Genomic DNA, 22,700 nt, shown 5'->3' on the forward strand with positions numbered 1-22,700 from the left:
AGCTGGGGTGGCGGCAGCCCGGCGCAGGAGGGACGGCTGGGCTTGAGCCGGGGCAGCGGGGGCAACCCCCATCAGAGAAAGGTCTGCAGAGGAGCCCTCCGCGGCACACACGGGAAGTCCTCGTTCCAGTGTCTAACGACCACATCCTCCTGGGGTCCCTGCTCCCTGTCCTGAGCTCTGCAGAGCAGAATCACACCCTCTGCAGTGGGGTCTTCAGTCTGGGGAACACACATCTACTTTCCAAGAAGCACGCTGGCAGTCTTCAGGGAATCAATTCTAGATCCTCAAATTCTGTATTTTCCAAAACTGCCTGAGAAGTGACTGAATTCTAACACCCTTGCCCACGTGACGAGAGGAAAGCACAGCCCTGACCTGCCCTTGCTGGGTGCCACGGGGGCACGCCAAGCGCTGGGTGAGCACACACCCTCCTGTGAGTGAGGGCCTTGGTGGCTACTGGTCCCAGAGAGCCGGAAGCGTAGCCTGGGGGAGATGTTCTGAATTCAGAACTGAACTGTATATGTGACTCATGTAATTCTTTTACACATAACTGGAATTTTTCCAGAATTATGAAGACATTCTCAAAATACACTGGCTAAAACCCATGAATGATTCCACAATTATTTTCAGATTTGGTGTCCCTTAATTCAACGAGTTGGTTAAAATCTATCTTAGCAAATCATGTCATCAACTATATTCCTAATAATTAGTCCTCATCTTCCATCTTTTAAAATGTTTATTTTTTCCTATATCATATTAACACAAATAATTATATTTAAACTTATGAACAAATGTTTTACTTAAAATGTTTGAAAAATTATACTTTTTTTCCCAAAGCTCTTTTAGGGGATATGCAGACAGAAGAACTGTACAAAGAAAGTCTTAATGACTGGAATAACCATGATGGTGTGGTCACTCACCTAGGGCCAAACATCCTGGAGTGTGAAGTCAAGTAGGCCTTAGGAAGCATCACTATGAACAAAGCAAGTGGAGGTGATGGAATTCCAGCTGAGCTATTTCAAATCTTAAAAAGATGATGCTGTTAAAGTCCTGAACTCAATATGCCAGCAAATTCGGAAAACTCAGCAGTGGCCACATGACTGGAAAAGGTCAGTTTTCATTCCAATCCCAAAGAAGGGCAATGCCAAAGAATGTTCAAAGTACTGCACAATTGCACTCATTTCACATTCTAGCAAGGTAATGCTCAAAATCCTTCAAGCTAGGCTTCAACAATACGTGAACCAAGAACGTCCAGATGTACAAACTGGATTGAGAAAAGGCAGAGGAACCAGGGATCAAATTGCCAACATCCACTGGATCATACAAAAAGCAAAGGAATTCCAGAAAAACATCTGCTTTACTGACTACGCTAAAGCGTTTGACTGTGTGGATCACAATAAACTGTAAGAAATTCTTCAAGAGATGGGAATACCAGACCACCTTACCTGCCTCCTGAGAAATCTGTGTGCTGGTCAAGAAGCAACAGTCAGAAACGGATGTGGAACAATGAACTGATTCCAAATTGGGAAAGGAGTACAGCAAGGCTGTATATTGTCACCTTGCTTATTTAACCTTATGCAGAATACATCGTACAAAATGCAGGGCTGGATGAATCACAAGCTGGAATCCAGGTTGCTGGGGGAAATATCAGTAACTTCAGACATGCAAATGACACCACCCTTAGGGCAGAAAGTGAAGAACTAAAGAGCTTCTTGATGAAGGTGAAAGAGGAAAATGAAAAAGCTAGCTTAAAACTTAACATTCAGAAAACTAAGATCATGGCATCTGGTCCCATCACTTCATGGCAAATAGAAGGGGAAAAAATGGAAACAGTGAGAGACTTTATTTTCTTGGGCTCCAAAATCACTGTGGACAGTGATTGCCGCTGTGAAATTAAGATGCTTGCTCCTTGTAAGAAAAGCTATGACAAACAGCGTATTAAAAAGCAGAGATATCGCTTTGCCAACAAAGGTCCATATAGTCAAAATTAATGGTTTCTCCAGTAGTCATGTATGGATGTGAAAGTTGGGCCATTAAGAAGGCTGACCACCGAAGAATTAATGCTTTCAAACTGTGGTGCTGGAGAAGACTCTTGAGAGTCCCTTGGACAGCAAGGAGATCAAACCAGTCAATCGAAAAGAAAATCAGTTCTGAATATTCACTGAAGGACTGATGCTGAAGCTCCAATACTTTGGCCACCTGATACGAAGAGCTGACTCACTGGAAAAGACCCTGATGTTGGGAAAGGTTGAGGGCAGGAGGAGAAGGGAGAGACAAAGGATGAGATGGTTGGATGGCATCATCAACTCAATGGACAGGAGTTTGAGCAAACTCTGGGAGATAGTGAAGGACATGGAGGCCTGACATGCTGCAGCCCACAGGGTTGCAAAGAGTGGACACAGCTGAGCAACAACAATAAAAACAACTTGTTTGAAGGCCATTGCTCATAGAACCTAGGAGACTAAGCCCTCAAAAGAGTCCTTTTAAAAGTTAACAAGCAGGAATCCTCTGGCAGTCCAGTGGTTAGGACTCCACACTGTCACTGCTGAGGGTGCAGGTTTGATCCCTGGTCAAGGAACTAAGATCCTGCAAACCACGTGGCTGCCCCCTCCCACCGCCCCCACAGTCTATAGGCAGATCTGCAGTAACATGAATCTAGAGATTAACATCCTAAGTGAAGTAAGCCAGGAAGAGAGAGATACCACATGGTATCCCTTACATGTGAAATCCAAAATATACAAATCAACGTATCTGTGAAACAAAAACAGACTCAGACACAGAGAACCGACTTGTGGTTGCCCAGGGAGAAGAGGAGAGGTAGGGGTGGGAAGGGCTGAGAGTTCTGGGTTAGCAGGTGCCAGCTGTACAGAGTGAATAAACAAGGTGCTACTCTGCAGCACGGAACTGCAGTCAGTACCTTCAGACAGACCACACGGGAAAGAATATGAAAAAAATGAATATATACACGTATATAACTGGAGTCATTCTGCTGTTCAGAAGAAAGTAGACAACACTGTAAATCAACTGTACCTCAATAAAATTCAAGTTAACAGACTTGGAGGGAAGGCAAGAACATTTTAGGGTTAGACGGGTTCCAGGCAAGGGGAATAATGTGGGTAAAGACTCTGGGGAGGAGACAGCCAGCCAAGTGATGTCTGAGAAGTTCCGAGCGGCCAACTGTAAGTAGAGGTATCAGTGGAGGTATCGGTGAGGCTCTGGAGCAGAAAGCTGGAGTGGGATTTAGGGGTGAGTGCCAGTTCCAGAGGGGCCTGATGGCACCAGACAGCCTTGGAGACAGCGGTGCGCTGGGCCAGCAACAGGACAGGAGCTGAGGCTGAGGGAGCCAGAGGCCACAATGGCTGGGGAACCAGGAGACAGAAGACCAGCTGCTAGACCACAGCGTCCTGGACAAGCACCTGGTAGGGCCTGGTTCTCACACCGTGCTACTGCACCCCAAGGGTTTCCTCCTCCAGGTCTCCAGACTTCTCCTACAGCAACCCGGGGTCCTAGATATAAGTAGGACGATGCGAGTTGTAGTAAAGCTGTCAGTGACTTTACAGAAGCATGTAACCAGTGTGCAGTGATTGCTTGGAAAGGACTGGCGGGTGCCTGGGCCTCTGTGGACAGCTGTGAGAGACGGCACAGGCTCCCAGCCCTGGCCACCCCGTGCTCCCAGGAGAGCTCAACCCTCACTCTCCTTGGGTCGGGCAACCCTTTCCTTCTGAGGGGCCTACTGGCTAGAGAGGAGCCACTGAACTTGGATCTGCCCGTTTCCTGAGTCCTGGATAAAGGCTGGTCTGTAGAGGAGAAGGCGCTGGAGTTCTGGGAGTGGGCAGGAAGCAGGCCAGGCTGGCCACGGGCCGCCCTCCCTGAGGAAGGACCAGGCGGAGGAGACTGCAGGGGGCTCAGGGGTGCGGAGAGCTGGGGGTGGGGCTGCCCCTTCCTCCTGGGAGCTCTGTGACCTCACAGCTCAGGCACACCAGTGTGCACACATGTGCCACACACACCCACACCACGCACACAGGCACATGTGCACTATGTACGCACACACGTGCACCTCCTCCTGCAGAATCGGCTTCACAGAGGAGAAGACAAATGCAATATCAACCGGGAAATTATACTTAAAATATAAATTCCGAGCTTACCTCCCTGCATCACTATTTTTTCCATATTCCCACTTCAATTCATTTGTCTACTGCTGTTTCAGATTTCGCCTTCCAGACTCTAACGTGGGACTGACTGAGCCGGCGGGCCCTCTCTGTATGGCAGAGCCTGTCTCTTCTCACTGTGAGCCCCCCTCTCTCTAGAGCTCAGGCTGGTGCTGCCTCCTGTGGACCCACGGCCACAGCTGCCCGAGATCAGCCCCCAGGTTTCTCCTTCCTTTCTTTTTCTTTCTCCCTTTTAGTCCGAGCAAATCTCCCCACTTGGGCCCATCGGCAGGTGCTTACCTGTCAGCATCTTGATGGGAGGGCCTTTTCTGGGGATTTAAAAACTGTCTACAGGGCCACTGGCTCTCACCTGAGCTACTTGGGGTAAATCTGAAAATCCTCTTCTAAGTAGCAACTATTAATCTACTCTCCATCAGCTCCACATTCGTCGAGCTTCTGAAGTGATAGAACCATCTCCAGGTGGGTTATTGACAGTCTCTTGCTTTATGAGCAAGGACATGATGGAGCAGTGGAGATGACCCCCCAAAACACACCTTTGCTTCCATAACACCCCCCGCTCCATAGTGGATCCTCCCTCAGACCTCCCTGTAAGCGAACAAACATCCTGTTTCTCAACACGACCCAGAGTCTTCCCGGGCGCCCATGACTCCATCTGCTCTGAACACACCGCTTTACGATGCCTTCCCTGTTCTGACGCGAGCTCCGCATGCCGCCCCACCCTGCTCCCTCGTCGGCTGTGTCTGCCTGATGGCACCCCTGAGGCTGCCCCCTCAGCTGACCTGCCCCAGGCGGCAGGTTTTCCCTCCGCGGCTCGCGGGCCTCCCTTCAGGTCTCTCAGCTCCTAGGCCACCTGTGAGGTGGGGGCTCCTCCTCCCGCCTGTCCTGAGCTGTCAGTTCCCCTCTGACTCAAGGACCCAGGCATGGCTCTCCTTTCTCCCGCTCAGGGCCTCACACAATAAACAAATCAATAAAAACCCTGAAGTGAAAAATAAAGAAGACCTCAGTGCGGCGGCCACTGACTAACGTCAGGCCGTCACCTAAGGAAGGGGCCCCGTGGGTGACGCTGTCCCGGGGGGCAGGGTGGGTTCTGCCTGCGCTGGGCCGCCAGAAACCTGGAGGACTGTCCACAGCGCCTCTCTCCTCTACCTGCGTGACTTGACTGTCTCCAGCTCACCTAACCTACCTGTCTTGAAGGAGTAATGCAAATGGCTGTTACCCCCAACACACCTAATGGCACCATTTCAGCGTCCGGTGGCTGCTCCCCCGGGAACGAGGCCCACACGTCTCCCTGACCCCGCGGAGCTCAGCGTAGGCTCTGCCCTGAGTGGGGGAACGGGGAACCCGTGAAGCCTGCCTGACTGAGCCTCCACAGAGACCGTGAGGAACCAGGGCCGATCAGAGCTGCCCTTCAGGCTGTGACCCTGGAGTCCCAAGGGTGTCACCAAGGGACCGACTAACTTTGATGCAGGTTCCTGAGCATCTCTAGCACCCAGCGGGCTCCGCCGACTCATAGGCAACACACAAGAAACAGCTATCCAGTCACAAACTGCGTGGGGAAGATTCCAAGTGCAAAGTGTGTTTTACAAACAGAAAGAAGGGTGCAGAGGTAGAGGGTGCAGTGAGGACGGAGCGAGTGGGCTCAGGGCGGTGAGTGGGGTGGGATCGGCATCCCCAGGTGCTAGGCTGGGGGGTAGGGGGTGCAGGACACCGGGTGTGGTCAGGACCCAAACGGGAGAAGGATCCACGGGGCTCAGGAGGTCTGAGTGCACACACGTGGTCACCCCAAACACGCACCTCCTGTACCCCTCTGTTGAGTCCTGGCCCCTTGGAGGGCGTACCACACACGGAGTGAGGACAGAGCCACGAGTGGACAGGCTCTGACCATGCAGGGAGCCTGGAGGGTGTGGGGCAGGGCACGCCTCCTGAGCTGGGCCTGGAAGGATGAGGCAGGACTGGTCAGGGAGGGGTCCTCTGTGGGCACCCCAGGCCTGTGTGATGGCAAAGGAAGGGAGCCTGGGAGGTGGGCCACAGGGACGGTGGAGCAAGAGGCCGTGGCTCAGAGGGCTTGGTGGGGGCTTGGCCTGGACCTGGGCGGGCAGCCAGGGCCTCTGGACAGAGGAGACACTGAAACACTTAAGTGTTGCTTCACTTAAAAATATCACAAAAGGATTATGTTTGTGGTGACAAATAATACAAGGGTCTGAAGAAAGCAAGTAGATGACAACAAACCCTTAAACTTGAAATCCTCTGAGGTAGAACACAGCAATGTGGGATAAACAGGAAAGAAGCATTTTAAAAGGATAAACTACAGCACCTGATAACAGGCTTGCTAAGACTGACACAAGGTGGGAAGGCTTCTTTGCAGCCTAAGAACCCCCTTGGGAGGCCAGAGGCTGGGGACCCCTTGTGGGAGGACAGAGGCTGGGTGACCCCTGAGAGGACAGAGGCTGGGGACCCCCTGGGAGGACAGAGGCTGGGGGACCGTGGTGGCCCCGGGCTCCCGAGCACTGGACCTGGACTTGGCCTCAGATCCTTCTTCCACTGCTTGTTTTTCAAATCTCAGCGACCTCACTGAGCATGAACACTGGCCAGGCGCCAGGTCACGCAGCCCCCGCTGTCAGGACCCCAAGCAGAGGGAATGCAGCCCAGGAGCGGGAGGGGGTGCACCTTGGGGTGGGGCAGCTCCCGCTCCTGTGCCCTCTGGGTGTCAGGACCACTCCTCACTTGGGCCACGGGGCAGCGAGCGAGCAGGAAGACACAGCCTGTGAGCAAGTGATTCTGCCTGGAAGGTCAGGAGGAAGGTGTGTGAAACCCAGCCTCGCAGCTGGGGTGGGAGTGGCCCTCCAGGCAGAAGGGACAGGGAGGACGTCCAGATGAAGGCCCAGGTCTCACTGCCCCTTCTTTGTACAATGTGCCGGCTCAGCGGTCTCAGTCAATAATTCAGCCCACCAGCCTTGAGCCCGGCACGGCGACGGTGCGAAGCCGACACCCAGGCCAGGCCTGGACGCCGCAGAGGCAGTAAGCGTCTCGGTGTCTGCACTCACTGCCACCGTCTGGCTCAAGGCTGGGGCTCTTCCCTCAGGACCCCAGGTCCCTGGGGACAAGCAGCAGAGGTGCACCGGCGGGGAGGTGGGGACGGAGCATGGGGATGAAGGTGGGGACGCCTCGCCCTCCTCACTCAGACACTGGAGGGTCACTGTTGCCTGGAGAAGTCGTCCGTGCCGCGAGGGGCCTGTCCCACCATACCTGGGGCCTCCTCCTCGGAGGAACAGCCAGGTCCTGAGTCTCTCTTTGCTCAGAAGCTTGTGTGATTGCGTTTCTTTCCTCCGAACCTTCCCAAGACTGCGACCCCCACCCTTGGAAAGGCTGTAACAAAGTGAATGAGGCGCAGAGCTGTGCTCGGATTTATGCAGAACCATTACCCCCGTCGCTGAGTCACCCTCCCTCCCCTCTTCAGCAGTCAGGCCTCCCATTAGCCAGTTTGATGGCTGCTGCTCACGAAGGGGCACTTTCGCTAAACCAGCTTCGTGGCCTCTGGATCCGTCCCTCGGGAGGAGCTGGTTAATTTGGAATGTAGTCGTGTGTATGAGGCCGACACAGCGTGAGTCACCATCCGTGTGTCCTTCTTTGTAGCTGCTGTTTATTATCCCTTTCCTTTCCTCTCTGGGAACTGTAATTCTCGACATGCTGGAGACAGTCTGGGGTACTCTTTTCTCTGGGAGCCCTGGAGGATGCACACGGGTGTCCGGCACCTCCTTGGTGAACCGGCCGATTCCTTGGTTGGCCACTCTTGGCTGCTTTTCATTAGAGTGATTCCCCAAGCACTCTTTGTTCAACATGTCTTCAAGGTGTTTCGGTTTTTTTAAGACATTTTAACAAATGCTGTTTCCCCTGACAAATATTTTTTTTACTTTTAATTTTATTACTTATTTGGCTGTGCTGAGTCTTTGGTGCTGTGCAGACTTTCTGTAGTTGCGGCGAGCAGGGCTCCTTACTGCAGTCAGTGGCATCTCTTACTGTGGGGCACGGGCGCCAGGGTGCAGGCTCAGTAGCTGTGGCACACGTGCGTGCTTAGTTGCTCTGCGGCATGTGGAATCTTCCTGGACCAGGGATGGAACCTCTGTCCCCTAAACTGGCAGGTGGATTCTTATCCACTGTTCCCCTGGGGAGGTGCCCAAGGTTTTTTAAAGCAGAGAGGCCTCTGTTAATTTTCCCAAGTTGGCCAATGAGGCCACTGTGAACTGTAGCAGAAATCAGGAAAATTTAATAAATGTTGATCAATGACTCTGCCTTGCTTTTCAGGTTTCTCCTGAGCCATTTTCACAGACTTCTTTCACACCAACCAATACAAATAGGATTTCCGAGCCAAGCTTTCAACTTACATTTACGAGGTGGCATATCTTTATAAATAGATACCTACCTCTCAATGATATCTGCCCATAAGTCAGACACAGAGATGTGGCTTCTGAATTACACACCTTGAAGACATCCTCTCTCCTCTCGCAACGTGTGTAGGGCAGCATGGCGCACACTCAGTGCTCAGCAAACTCTGCTGAGCTTGACCATGCTGACAATTACGTCTTCTACACCTGTCTCAGGAACAGAAGTTCTGAGTCCATCTAGACTGTATAGAGACGTTTTATCTTTGTTCCTTTAAAACTGAAGACCAAGTATTTCCAATAAAACATGGCACTTTAAAATCAGAGTATCATGTATGTACATCTGAACAGCCCAAAACATGTTTTCAGTTAAGGAACCCATTTCATAGCAAGATATTTCCAGATTATGAGCAAAAACTTTTCAGCATTGCTTTGGGGTGACAGGATACCCCAATAGTTTTGCACAAGTGTTTATTCCTACTAGGTATGAGAGTAAGCTTCTAGATGACACTGCTTCTATATGGCAATGACTTTTTTTAACTTTCCAATGTCACTTTGCCATCTTCCCATAAGCCTGGGCACTCACAAATATCTGGAACTCCACTGCCTGGAAGGTTCTGGAGAAAAGCCTTTCCAAAACGTGTCACCTCTGGCAGCCCTGGAATCCCTGACCTCTGATTTTCCTGTGTGTGTACTCCAGAGCTCCCAGGAGAGAGATTCTTTCTCTTAATTAATCTGGAAAACTAAGGCAAAAAAGGAGAAATGTTCTAGTTCCCCGGGGGAACTGGCAGACACAGCCTTACTGGGGCTCTCCGCTCTCCCCTGGAGGCTGCTCTATGGCCCCACAGCCGCAGGCAGTTGTTCACTTCATCCAGATGTGGCTGCTTTGTCTTGAAGAGCTCTGGCTGCATGGAGACCTCAGGCCTGACTCCTCACCACTGGCTCCGCAGCAAGACATGGCTGGACGTCATCCTCACGAGCTGGGGTCTCCGTCCATCTCGCCTGCTGCCCAGTGGCCCCCAGGCCCCACCTGCTCAGGTGCTGTGGGCACCCCTCCCAGGCCGGCTGTTTGGTGCAGAATTGCTCCACTACCACACATAAGGCTTGTGGAATGTTTGAGACAATGACATGCTCACTGTTGTGTCACTTTCCCTCTGTTTTCCCAATAAAATCTTTCCTAAAAGACATTTAAATATAAAGACGTCTATTAAAGGTCTTGTATAATTGTACTATAAATATTTTTCTGATTTTTTTTCTGTCTCAATGGGAAGGAACCTTTAAGATCTAGTCCACTCTCCTTATTTTAAAGACAAGTGTCCTGAGAGCCTGGGAGGTGAGGTGACAAAGCCGGTTGAGGGCAAGGCTGGCACCAAGGCCGAGGTCTCCTGGTCCACACTGGACAAGGCCTCTCCCTCCCTTCCTTCCTATTTCTCTCTCCTCCTGGGCTCATCCCCCACCTCCCTGCCCTGTGCGTTGAGGCTGTTCCTCAGATGACATCCTTTGGTGGATGCTGCCTGGGAGGGAATCCTCGAGGGAGTGACCAGAGCCGGGGGGCGGGGCCTGGGAAATAATTGTCACCGGCATCACTGACTTGATGGACTTGAGTCTGAGCAAGCTCCGGGAGACCACGATGGACAGGGAAGCCTGGCGTGCTGCAGTCCATGGGGTCACAGAGTCAGACATGACTGAGCGACTGAACTGAATTGTCACCAGGCCAGGGGGGAGCCTTTAATTTTTTTTTTTTATATCAGAATCTGTTTCCTTCTTTTTGTTTTTTTCTTCACTAGAGCTACATGTTGCTATGGGAACGAGGATGGCACTGGGAGCCCACAGCCACTCACGGGCCCGACAGAGCCTGTAAATAAATTCTGCCTCACTCCAGGCTTGTCGCTGACTGGTCCTGGAGGGCAGCTCAAGCAGCCACTTACAGACTCTCCACCCTGCCGGTGTCGGCAGCGAGAACCCTCCCGCAGCTGGGAGGAATCTGCACCCTCTACTGTCCCAAAGCCTCCACTGCACAGCCCCAGCCCTGTCTGCCCATCCAGGGCTGGGATCACCCAATCCGCTTTTTAGATGAGAAAACCCGTCCAAAGGGCCGTGCCCACCTGCCGCCACTGCCTCCGCTCAGTGCAACCTCACTCGGGCTCCTGCGCTTCACGCCATCCCCCCGCCCCCACCCCAGGGTTCAGGGGCTCTTCCTGTGGGTTGATTTCTGTCAGGCAGTGAAGCTATAACCCCTCTAGGGAAGGGCCCTTGCCTTTGTTTCTCTCCTGGTTCGAGCCCAGGCTGGTGCAAAAAGCCTGCCCGCAGGAACCACCCGCTCACCAACATCTGATCTGATGGCCCAGCCAGGGCAGAGCTGGGCTCTTTTCTGTGGCTTTACTATTTATTGAGTTGGTTAGGTTTTTTATGTAAAAATACAAGACATTTTGCATTTTCACCAAGAACTTTAGTTCACTGTTCACTGTTCACACTGTTCACTGTTTTGTTCCACTACTTTCTGTCATTTTTCAGGCAACTTCATAATTCCACCTTCCCAAAACTTTTAATCTTTTTGAGCAAGAACTGTTCCAGGTATCTTTTACAGTCTTCCAGGGAATTGAAACTTTTTCCATTAAGAGAATTTTATAAAGACCAAAATAAATGGAAATCTGGTGAATATAGTGGATGTCCCAGCCAAGGACGCCCCAGTCAATGGTGAGTTTTTGCCTGGTCATCAAAGAAACTTGCAGTTTGCATTGTCCTGATGGAAGATAATGTGTTTCCTATTGACTAATTCTGGACGCCTTTCATCGAGTGCTGGTTTCAGCTGGTCTAACTGGGAGCAGTATTTGTTGGAATTAATTGTTTAATTATGAGCTCCTTTTCCAGAAGGAGCTCATAACAGAGGACTCCCTATCAATCCCAACATATACATAACTTCACCTTCTTTGGATGAAGACCTTTGAAGGCCTTTGGTTGGTGGTGGTTCATTTCATTTGCCCCGCAAGCTCTTCTGTTCCACGTTATTGTACAGTATCCACTTTTCATCGCCTGTCACAATTTGTTTTACAATTGGAATGTTTTCATTACGTTAAAGTAGAGAATCACGTGCGGAAATAAGGTCAGGACAGTTTTTTTCACTTAACTTATGTGGAGCCTAAACATCAAAGCGAAGAACATAACCACGCTGGGGCAAATGATTTTCAACGCTTGATCTGGATATTTTGAGTATGCCAGAGATCTCTCATGGTATAACATTGACTGTTCTCAATTAATGTCTCAGTTTGATTGCTATCAACTTAAACTGGTCTACCTGACCGTGGAGCATCGTCCAGCAAGAAATCTCCAGCATGAAACTTCACAGACCACGTCTGACACATTCGATCGGTCATAGCACCTTCTCCACACACTGCACAAACCTTCTCTTGTGTTTCAATTGTCTTTTTTACCTTTCTTGAAATAATAGAGCATAATATGACAAAAATGTTGCTTTTTTCTTCCATCTTCAATATTAAAATGCTTACACAAAAATGGTTACACAATTTTGATAAACTTTTTAAAATGCATGCTGATATGACAGCTGTCACAGTACTATCTAACCAAACTGTTTCGAATGAAGTTAAAGACAAATAAGCACTCCTGGAGTCATGCGGAAGCTGAATGAACGTTTTTGGCCAACCCAACATTATGCCTTTTTGGGAGACAGAGCACCCTGGATGGTAAGAGCCAAACTGCCTGAATTCAAACTCTTACAAATCACTTAACATTGCTCAGCTTTGGTTTCCTCATCAATTTATCCCTTTTGCTTAAAACAGAACATTTTTTATTGTGAAAACTATGCACTAAAAGGTACAGAAAGTACAAATGTAAAGCTTGTTGAATAACTATATAGTGAACTCCAGCCACATAAACCACACACAGGTCAAGAACCAGAAACACTGCTGGCACCGTATGGTCCCTTCCTGATCTGAGCCCCAGCCCTGCTATTAAAACCACAGCCTGCCTTTAATAATAATCACTTCTTTTCTGTGTGCACATCCTTAGATGTCATAGCTTAGTTTTGCCTGTTTCTGACATTTGTACGAATATAATCCCATTACATGGATTCGTCTGTGCTGGCTTCTATCTTTGGACACGCTGTGATGTTCATCCCCATGGACCGCGGGAGTGAGAAGTTGTTTTACTGAACCTTTTCCTTTATTTGGCTGCCTGATGGGGACAGGGAGCGATGGATGGACAGACTGAATGATTCATCCGCTCACCCAGGCAGCAGGTATTCTGTGTGCACATGTGCCGGGCCCAAGTTAGGGCCGGTACAGAAGACAAAAAAATACCACACAGCCTCTTTCCTCAGATACATAAATTCAACACATAACTGGAGCCCTGAGAGCTGCCTACAGACTGTCCACCCCGTCCTCACTCTCTGTTACCGACTCGGCAAAGGCTTTCTTTCCTGTGGGTTCTTGTGAGCAGGAACGTGGTCGTTCCATATTGCAGAGAGGAAGCTGTTCCTATAAGTCCTTTCTAGCCCGCGGGGCTGCCTGTGCCCCTGAGGTCTCTACCTCCTGAAAAATCACTCCAGAACCTGCTCTCCAAGCAGGCTTCATCAAAGCCAAAGTAAGAAACGGGCATAAGAAGAAACAGGCTGACAGACTGAGAACCTCCTTAAGGATAAAGCAGTGTGCCTTTGCTGCTCTTCTGTGCTAACCAGCTGAATGCGAATGAAAGGTTTGCGAGAGATGCCGCGTCAGAACCAACACGGCCGCTGCATGGACACGAGTGGAAACTTCAAATCCACCAGCATGTTTGTGGTCCTCTCCACAAGGCCGTTTCTAACCTCCTGCAGGCAAAAGAGCACGTCTGCCTCCCAAGTAGCTCAGAGTCAGGCAGCAGTGGAGGCAGGTGGGCTAAGGACCACACAGCTGGCAACTAGACCAGTAGGAAGTGATGGAGGAAAAGCCAGGGAGACCTTTTCGGCTCTAGGCACCAGGGAGACTCAGATGAATGAAAACAACTGAAGGAGAGCAGGTCCAGGGGGAGGGACTTGCTGACAGACGAACCGACATGTGCCTGCCATCCAGTGCTGAGCGTGAGGAGGAGGACGGGAAAGCCGCCTCCAAGTGGCAGAGGGAGGGGCGCGTCCAGGGGCAGAGCCAAGGAGGAGGGGCAGGATGACAGGCTCCCTGGTGGGCAGTAAAAGGAAAACGTTCTGAGAAGCTGAGATAGACGACAAGGAAATGCTGAGCAGACAAGGAGCAGGAGGTCACTGGAGCCAAGTGGCACTGTATTTTTGACAGGTAAACATTAAGGGAATTTATTGACAGAAGTCATAAATGTAGCTAAAATATTAAATGAATTAATTGCCTGGTGCTCACAAAGGAAGATGAGAGACAGATGCCAGCAGCAGACACGCGCTTCCCAAAGGAAAGGCATGAAATGCCGAGGAAGCTTCCCAAAGGAAAGGCATGAAATGCCGAGGAAGCTTCCCAAAGGAAAGGCATGAAATGCCGAGGAAATCAGAAGCGTGCCCGAACAGGTGATCAAGAAATCTGAACGCCCGCAGCCTGCCTGGTTGCCGTCACCCGAGAGCTGGCCTTGGTGGAGGGCGGGATGGGGGGGGGGGTGGCGCGGATCAGCCTGCGGCCAGACATCAAGCCTGGTGCCGGGAGGCCGGGCTGACTAGAGCAACACAGACATGTGGCCACGCTGGGCAAGAAATCCCTGATGATTTTCGCTCTGGACCCTTCCTGTTGGGCAAGAAATCCCTGATGATTTTCGCTCTGGACCCTTCCTGTTGCCACAGCCCTGGAGCTGCCATCAGCTACAGACACGTACACACTTCCCACCTTCTGCTAGTACAGCCTGCCCTCCTGCCAAATGCTCTTCAACTTACAGGGGTGTCAAGCCGCACTTCCCCGCCTGGCTCTGCTCTGACACCCTCTCCGAAGGGGGCAGCGCCTGCAGCAAAGTCTTATCTGGGAGAACTGGCATGCTTCTTTCTCTATCTGCATACACCCTCTTATCTCTCATGATGGAAACCAACTCCATCTACACTTCTTGAAATTTGCACAGTCTGTGGGCTGGTAACATTCAGTATCTAAAGGGAAACAGGTCCTGGCTCTGACTCAACGAAGGCTACTGATGTCCCTTGGCAGATAAGCAGGGACAGACAGAAGAATCCGGGGCCTGCCTTCCACCCCATCTCCACTGTGAGGAAGAGGTGCCCTGACCCTGGTCTTCTCATGGAGTGGTTCTGGCTCCATGGGACTTGGGGCCAGGCTTGTCCTGGACCCCTGTCTGCTTTCCCTGCTGGCTGTGCCATCACATTCCCCCAGGAGTCCTGACCGACCCACCCCAGTCACCCTCCTTCCCTCCCTCCTCTGACTCTGCACACATTCCTGCCCATCTCCAAGAAGGAGGATATGACACCCAGAACCGGTATGCTGCAATAAAGAACGTTCTCTTTGAGGCCGTGCTACATTCCCGATACTTCGTGAAATTAACTCTTATGCCTTCTTGTTTGCTCTGAGAATGACACAGTTTATGGATCTTGCCTTATGATCCCGGTCATTGTTTATTTTATGATTTGAGATGTTCCCAGGTTGGCAACACCACACTGAGGTTTTTTTTCCTGATCAATAACTCACTCGATAAAGCAGCTGAGCAAGTTGCTCATCAGCCAGACATGATGGGGTCACCAGTTAATTAGTGACCTAAGTCAACCCATTCAAACTGCAGACTCCAATCTCCAAACTGGCAGGTCCCAAGTGGCTGGGGCTCCTTGAAGATATTTTTGTAAACTCATCGGGGAGAGGGGATCTGGTGTGCCAGCTTTTGAGTTCTGTAAGGGGAAATTATTCCTCTGGTCACTGAGGTGAGGGCCTTGGGGTCAAGACCTGGAAGAAGACCCTGACCTGACTTGCTCCAGTGCTTCTCAGCTTTCTCTGACTTAAGAATTCCTTCTACTGTTAAATGACAATTACAAAGTCCCATTCAGGAACTAAAGAAAACAAAGTGGCCTTAAAAAAAATGCATTATATAAGAAACAAGGGATTGCAAATAAAAATATTTAATTTTAGCTTCATATACTATTAAGTAAAATATGTTCAAATTGTTTTCTAATTTAGTAATATACATGTAATTTTAGTGGTTAGAAAAATTGAGAATTATTGGTAAAATTTTAAAACTATGATGTTTTGTTTGGGGCTCAAGTATCTATTAAAATACAGATTCAAATTTATACTTCTGTTACATCTTCAAAGAAGAAAAAAGTGTTTTTATAACCTGATGTTTAGAATTCTTTAATTTTGTGCTTTAAAAACTATCAATGGCTTTCTTTATTTTATAATTTTCAGGTTTGTTTTGAAATAAAAAGGTAAGCAAAAGTTTCAGGCTTCTGTTTATAAGCTCTTCTCTGCAAGAAATATATTGTGGGCGTGTATCATTTTTATTCTAAATAAATACAAAGGCAAAATGAATATATGTTATCACAATATTTTCACTGCTTAAAATGTTTTCCAAAAAACCAGACGCACCTTGATGTGCCCTGGAGAACTCTCATCTGACAAATAATGCACGATCCACGGCCCACTGTGTAACGTGTGGGGCTCAGTGAAAAACGGAAATGTAGCGTCCCTCCTTCAAAGGGCAGGGAGAAAGCTTTTCCTCTTCTCCCAGGGTCTCTCCTGACACGCCCCAGGGTTTTCATCTGCTATTTGATGCTGTGCTCGCTCCAGCTCGGGGGACAGCGTTAGGTCAGGACAGACCCTCAGGGCACCCAGGGCTCGCACGGGGGACCCACACCAGATCCTAACTCTCCCCACAAATGTGTGAGGGTCCCACTGGGAGTGGCAGTGGTCACAGGGCAGGCTAAGGAGGCTGCGTGGGTCCAGGCACCAGGAATCAGGGTGGGTGACTGAGAACCTGTCCTAGAGAGGCAGAAGGGGCGGAGGCTGGCCTGCAGGGAGCCCCTGGTGGATGCTCTTCCCTTAAAAAGAAAATCCAAAGGTAAGATTACTAAGAATTTCAAGAGGATGTTGGAGAGCATTAAACCCCAAGCCCAGAGCCCCTTCCGGGTGTGGAGCCCCATGCAACAGCCCTGGCCCCACTCCCAGGACACTGGTCCTGTACAGATCTGAGAAAGTTTACATAGGGGTGAAACTGCAGGATGGTTACTATTTTTATGCCTTTCATTTACCGCTTGAGCTTCAACCTTACTGTTTCTTACGACTGTGGTCTTTAACCAGTGGTCAGGCTTTCAGGGTGTCCGCTAAGCACATCTGACTGTGTAAAAGCAAGAGTGTGATGAGCAGACGGAGCCACGGCATGGCCACCTGCCAACTCCAATCCCTCACAGCCAGCGCTTACACTATGCCCACCTGAGGAACAGAGGCTAAGCAATTAACTTACAGATGGATTGGTTTGCACTCAAAATGGAAACAGACGTTCTTCTCACCTTAAGTGGTGTGAGTGGGCCCTGAGGTGGCTCTCGGAGCCCAGGCGGATGCACGCTGTTGGGGGAGGCAGTCCCAGCGGGTCTGGCTAGGTCCTGGTTTGCACTCGGGTCCTGTGCTGTCACTCACAGCGCCCTCCCTCGGGCCCTCAAGGCATTGCAGGCACTGCCCACCTCTCATCTGAAGGAACCCACTGCATCCTCCAGAGCCATTTCCAGCCAGAGAAGGCAGCACGTTTGAAGCCCAGGAACCTCACCTGCCGGCCACCCTGGCCTCGGGAGCCCAAACTCGAGAGAATAACCCACCCATTCTTTCCTCATGAATTCCACAGGTGGAGGGACACCCAGACAGTGTGGCCCAAAAGAACAGCTGCTGCCCCAGAAACAAGGCCCGGCCCCAGAGGAGGAACAGGCCAGGGAGGAAGAGGCTCGCCCATGAACACTACGTGCCGGCCGGCGCAGGACTAGGTAGACGGACAGAGAAAACCTGCAACTGTGCGTCTCGGCCGCCCCGTGGAGCTGGAGTTCCTCACACACCACACTCAGGGGGCCCAGGGACCCTGAGAGAGCTGGCGTCTGGGAGGGGAGAGGACTCTCCAGGTCTCTGCACAGGGAGGAAGTGAAGCTGCAGGGGCTGGCTGCTATTCGTGGTGAACAGACACCCAGAAATGGTAACAACAGTTCCTCTGTGAGAGAGCAGGGCTCCTCCTTCCTGTACCCAGCAAGCTGTCTGAACAACAGGCCATTGGGCGGAACCAACAGCTCCAGTTCACTTGGGACGAGGTATCCCCCAGATAACAGGAAATACCACTGTGACTTTCCCTTACCTCGTTTGCTGTGTTGTGTGTTCCAACGATTCGGATGAAGGATGCTGGACGTCTTTCAAAGGTTACCGACTGCCAGGACCTGTAAGGAGAAACAGAAGCACTGCTTGGTTACACCGTCCTGTGACCCCGCTGACGGCACGGGCCCAGCGGGGCCCAGGATGCGGAGGGGGCGGGGGTCTCCTGCAGTGTGTGGAGCGGGGCCAGGAGCACACGGTGCCCCTGCAATCTCAGCAAAGGAGGTGCCTGCCCTTCTGTGAAGGCGCGACATAAGCACGCACGAGATGCAGACCTGTGCACGCAGTGACAAGAGTGTGGCCACAAGGGGGAGGGACCAAGGCGGGCAGGGCTCATGAAGGAATAGGGTCATGACGGAGCTGCCCTCAGAGGGCTGTGGGCTGAATGGCCGCACCTAGGTAGGCATAGTGACTTCCCAGGAGGATCCTGGAGGAGGAGCTGAAGCAGGGCAGGCAGGGCAAAGGCAGGGCAGCTGAGCCCAGCACTGCAGGTTGGGGGGGGGGGCATTCACTGCCGTGCGAGCCCTGGGTTCCCATGTCTGACCACCCCCCATGCAAGTGGTGGCAGCACCCAGGGAAGAAAAGGCAAGTTTCTCCACTGGCCTCCCTTCAGCCCTCTTTTTCTGCTTCCCAATGCATCCCCCAAACAGTCTGGTCTTTGGGTGAGTGGGCTCAAAAGCAGCCCCAGGATTTTAAACGCCCCTCCTCACGGATTGGCAGGGGCAGGGCCAGTGGAGCAGGCCCCCAGACTCCCCCAAGAGGAAGTGGTCTGCTCCCGGTTTACCGCTCCCGGCTCATCGGAAGGCACAAGGCGCTTGGCACCCGTGGCTGCAAACTCGGCTCATGCTTTCATAATCAGCGCGAGGCGCTGGTGGCTGCCGCGGCCCTCCTCCGCACACATGGCGGAGCTGCCAGCTGCTGGGACGCTGTTTCCTGTAATTGTCTAATTACCAAGTAATGCTACCAAAGAAAATACACGTATTCGTGGCTTGTTTTTCCCCCTTTGCTTTCAGGTGTTCCATCTTCTCTCTCACCATGAGCCACCCACGGAGATTGATTCACTGCTGCCTGGACACCAGGCCCCTTGAGGTCATTAAAAAGTCGTTACCATCTTATGTGCAATGTCTGTGCCTCTGGAAGCAGTTTTCTGGAAACAGCATAAGAAAAATCACTCTGTCTGTAGAAAGGTTCTTCATACATGAAGGTGATGCCATCTGACCATCCCCAGGGCCTTCACTCCTGGCCCATTTTCTCAGTGTTTTGTTCCCAGACCCACACAGCTCCCTTGGAGAGCCCAAGGGCCAGGGTGGGCCTGTGAGGAAGGCCCCACGGGGCTTCAACACTGGACCTGGGCTCCGTCAGGCCTCGGGGTCATTTCTGCACTAAGCACGGGGGCTGAGCACAGACTTGCGTCCTGCCTCCAGCAGGTTGGGGAAGCTAGGGGTTCACAACGCACAGGCATCAGAACCCCATCCCACTGCCAACGGCAATGACAGCACGCACCAGAGCTGGTCCACCACACTTCTCAGACCACTACTCCAGGAAAGGGAAACAGGGCTAGGGCAAGTGACTCAGCCAGTGACAACCATTCACTTCAGTGACTGCAGCACGCCAGGCCTCCCTGTCCATCACTGACTCCCGGAGCTTGTTCAAATTCATGTCCATTGAGTCAGTGATGCCATACAACCATCTCGTCCTCTGTCGTCCCCTTCTCCTCCTGCCTTCAATCTTTCCCAGCATCATGGTCTTTTCCAATGAGTCAGTTCTTCACATCAAGTAGCCAAAGTATTGGAGCTTCAGCATCAGTCCTTCCAATGAATATTCAGGACTGATTTCCTTTACGATTGACTCGTTTGATTACCTTGCTGTCCAAGGGCCTCTCAAGAGTCTTCTCCAGCACCACAGTTCAAAAGCATCGATTCTTCAGTGCTCAGCTTTCGTTTATGGTCCAATTCTCACATCCATCCATGACCCCTGGAAAACCCACTGCTCTGATACTAGGTTCAGCCAGTTTCACAAAAGGGACTGGGATGGAGAGGGGGCTGGGCGTGGAGGAGACGGAGAAGACTCTTTCTTCTTAGCTTTCTAGTCCTGTGCTTATCCAAAAAAACTGTCCAGTGCTTCTGGACGGGAAGGGAAAACTTGACTCTCATAAGCTCATGGTCCTCAACACCATGCTCAGGGCTCTGAGACTGCAGACAGGCCTGGCATCGTGCCTCTGCCCCCTGGGCGACCCCACCCCCACCCTGCCCTACTGTGTGGCCTGGAGGCCGAGGCCCTGAAGGGAGTGAGGGGTCACTGTGGGGCGTCCCAGGAGGAGCTGGGCCTGGACCCCACTCGTCTCCCCACAGTCGCCCCCTCGGCTCCATTTCTCGTCCAGCCTCCCGGGGGCTCAGGCCCTGGCTCCACCACCCTCTGCAGGGGGAACAGGGCTGGCAGGGCCGCAGCCTGAGCAGGAGGATGCACTGCTGGAGCAACAAGATCAGAAGGCCTCAATTTAATCCCAATCCTCCATTGCACCGCATTAACATCTAATCACATTAGAGTTCATTTTCACTAACACAGCCTGAGAGGTGAACAGATGATTTCATTTTCAGCAAACTGGATGACAACCCTAAGACCAAAGCGTGAGCAGGAAGGGAAGCCAGTCAGGATGAGGTACCTCTCCCTCCCAAGTATAGGCTTCCATTTCCCCCGACTGTCTTTGAAACAGCTCTCCGCGTGCCCAGTGGGGAATGACGAGGCGGGAGGGGGACAGTCATGGTCGCGTCGGAGCCACATGTGTAGTCGCGGCACCACCCCGCGGAGGCTCATGCTTACAGAGCCAGGCGCCGCCACCGCCGCTCATCTACACAGAAGCTCGACGCCTTTGTTACTGAGGGCAAGAGCTGTATGAAGACTCCTACTCACCCAGGACTCTGCATCTCCTCTGTAGTAGGCGACACTCCCAGGAAGACCACAGAGCAACATCATCACTCAGTTCAGAGCGAAGGCTGGGTGCTGGGAGGACGTCCCTGAACAGGAACTAGCAGTGTCAAAAAATACGTGCGGCCTTTGCTCTGAGCACTTACCCCAAACAGAAAAACCCACACAGGAGTGAAGTCCCAACCCTGGCACTTGTCAGCTCTACAGCAGACAAATCACAACCCCTTGCTGAGCTGTATGTAGTTTGCTCATTTGTCCAATGCTGATGGAAATAATACCACACCCTCCGTCACAAAAATGCATCTAGAATGAGGTCCCGATTAAGTTACATTGTAACTATCTATATACTTAAGAGAGGTCTACAAGCGTGTTTGCCAAAATGTTGTTTGGATGGAAGAACTTCAAGAGACATTAGTTGTACTTCTGCACTTTTTGTACTATTTAGTTTGGTAGAATGTATATTAGAAAAAAGTTTCTAGCTTGCCTACTATCCAAGCCTTTAACACAGATCACGTGATGTGAAGCAAGTGAAAATGCCAGCACTGGATTATTATGTAAAATATTTCCGGTTGAGAGAATCACTGGGTGACAGTCAAGACGGTAGGTTTTAATCATGGCCTTTCATGAACCACAGGGAGGATGGCAAAGTGGCTGACAGCATGGGCTGTGGAGCCAGGCTCCTGGGTTTGAACTTTTAGCCAGCTCTGTGACCTTAGACAAGCTACTTAACCTTTCCAGGCTTCAGTCTCTTCTCTGTAAAATAAGGATAATAAACACAACTATCTAAATTTTTGTATGTGTAAAGATTAAATGCATTAACAAATGTAAAACATCTAGAACAGTACTGGCATACGCTAGGTTCTAAGAGAAATAGCTGATATCTGTAATTACTTGCCAGCCACATAAACCTGGACAAGACACACCGTTTCCCAGGGACCCACCTGTGAGTCACCGAGTTTGCTGGTGTTGATTTAGTGACTACTGCAGAGATTCCCACCACACTCCATCAGTACCCATTACTTGGAGGCAGACAAAGTAGCTGGGCTTTGAAGGAATTAAGCAAGTATTTGGTGAAAGCACTCTTGAGGTTGGTACCTGCTAGGTATTATGGGAAACACGCAAGATGGAGTGCTGCCCTGATGAAGTTTACGATCTCTCTGGGGAGATCAGCGGTCCTTCCATAATCAGAAGACAACGCAAACTGTACTACGGTCCCAACTCATAACTGGGCAGTGTTCCAAAACCTCCCTGGTAATTGGGTGTTTGAAGTTTGGAAGCAGTTTTTTTTTCAGAGAAATAAAGCCATACATTTTGATTGAGTTCCAAGACCCACCCATAAAACTCACTTTAACCCATAATGAGGCTGAAATATTATGTATATGAAGTTTAAAAAAGGAAGGAAAAAATGTTGTTGTTGCCATAGTAGTAATTAAATAAGCCAGAAAAACAAGTGATTTAAAACAGTCTCTTTAAAGCTGCTGCTTGAGGAATGAGGTTTAAATACTATAATGCATATAAAATCCTGGGACTGTCACTGAAATACGGTAGGTGGGCTGTTAACAAGGGGAGTGAAAAAGTGGGTCAAGAACTGTCATCCTGAAAGGCTCTTCTGCCTGCAGACCGTGGTGTGGTTTACAGGGGGCTTCACAATAGCTGTGCACATGTTACTCATGAAAACCGTACATGCTTGTCAAGTGTGCTGTGATTATTCTGGGGAAGGAGATATGCTGAATTCATGAGAGCAGCTGTCTCTCAGGAGAGGGTGAGGAGTGGGCTTTGCTGATGGGCAACAAAGGACACTTCAACACCAACTGCAATGTTTCATTTCTTTGATGAAAATAAAAAGACAAAGTGTATGTGAAAAATATTAACTACAGTTAATTCTAGGAGTGGGTATGTGAGTGAATGTTATAATAGTTTTTATTCTTTTCTGCATTTTAAACAGTTCTTGAAAT

General features: G+C 50.6%; 1 protein-coding gene across 4 annotated transcripts in view; it reads right to left on the reverse strand.

Moving 5' to 3' along the window:
• BTBD9 (BTB domain containing 9) overlaps positions 1–22,700 on the reverse strand; it is a 396,006-nt gene that overhangs the window by 4,349 nt on the left and 368,957 nt on the right. For all 4 annotated transcript variants that reach the window (XM_081523212.1, XM_081523209.1, XM_081523210.1 and 1 more), the window contains one exon: positions 17,807–17,885. In XM_081523212.1, the coding sequence (XP_081379338.1) occupies positions 17,807–17,885 (79 nt within the window). The remainder of the gene's footprint in view (positions 1–17,806; positions 17,886–22,700) is intronic.

The sequence above is a fragment of the Giraffa tippelskirchi genome, chromosome 8, assembly GCF_054371585.1.
Source record: "Giraffa tippelskirchi isolate mGirTip1 chromosome 8, T2T-mGirTip1v1.2.pri, whole genome shotgun sequence".
In the NCBI taxonomy this organism is placed as follows: domain Eukaryota; kingdom Metazoa; phylum Chordata; class Mammalia; order Artiodactyla; family Giraffidae; genus Giraffa; species Giraffa tippelskirchi.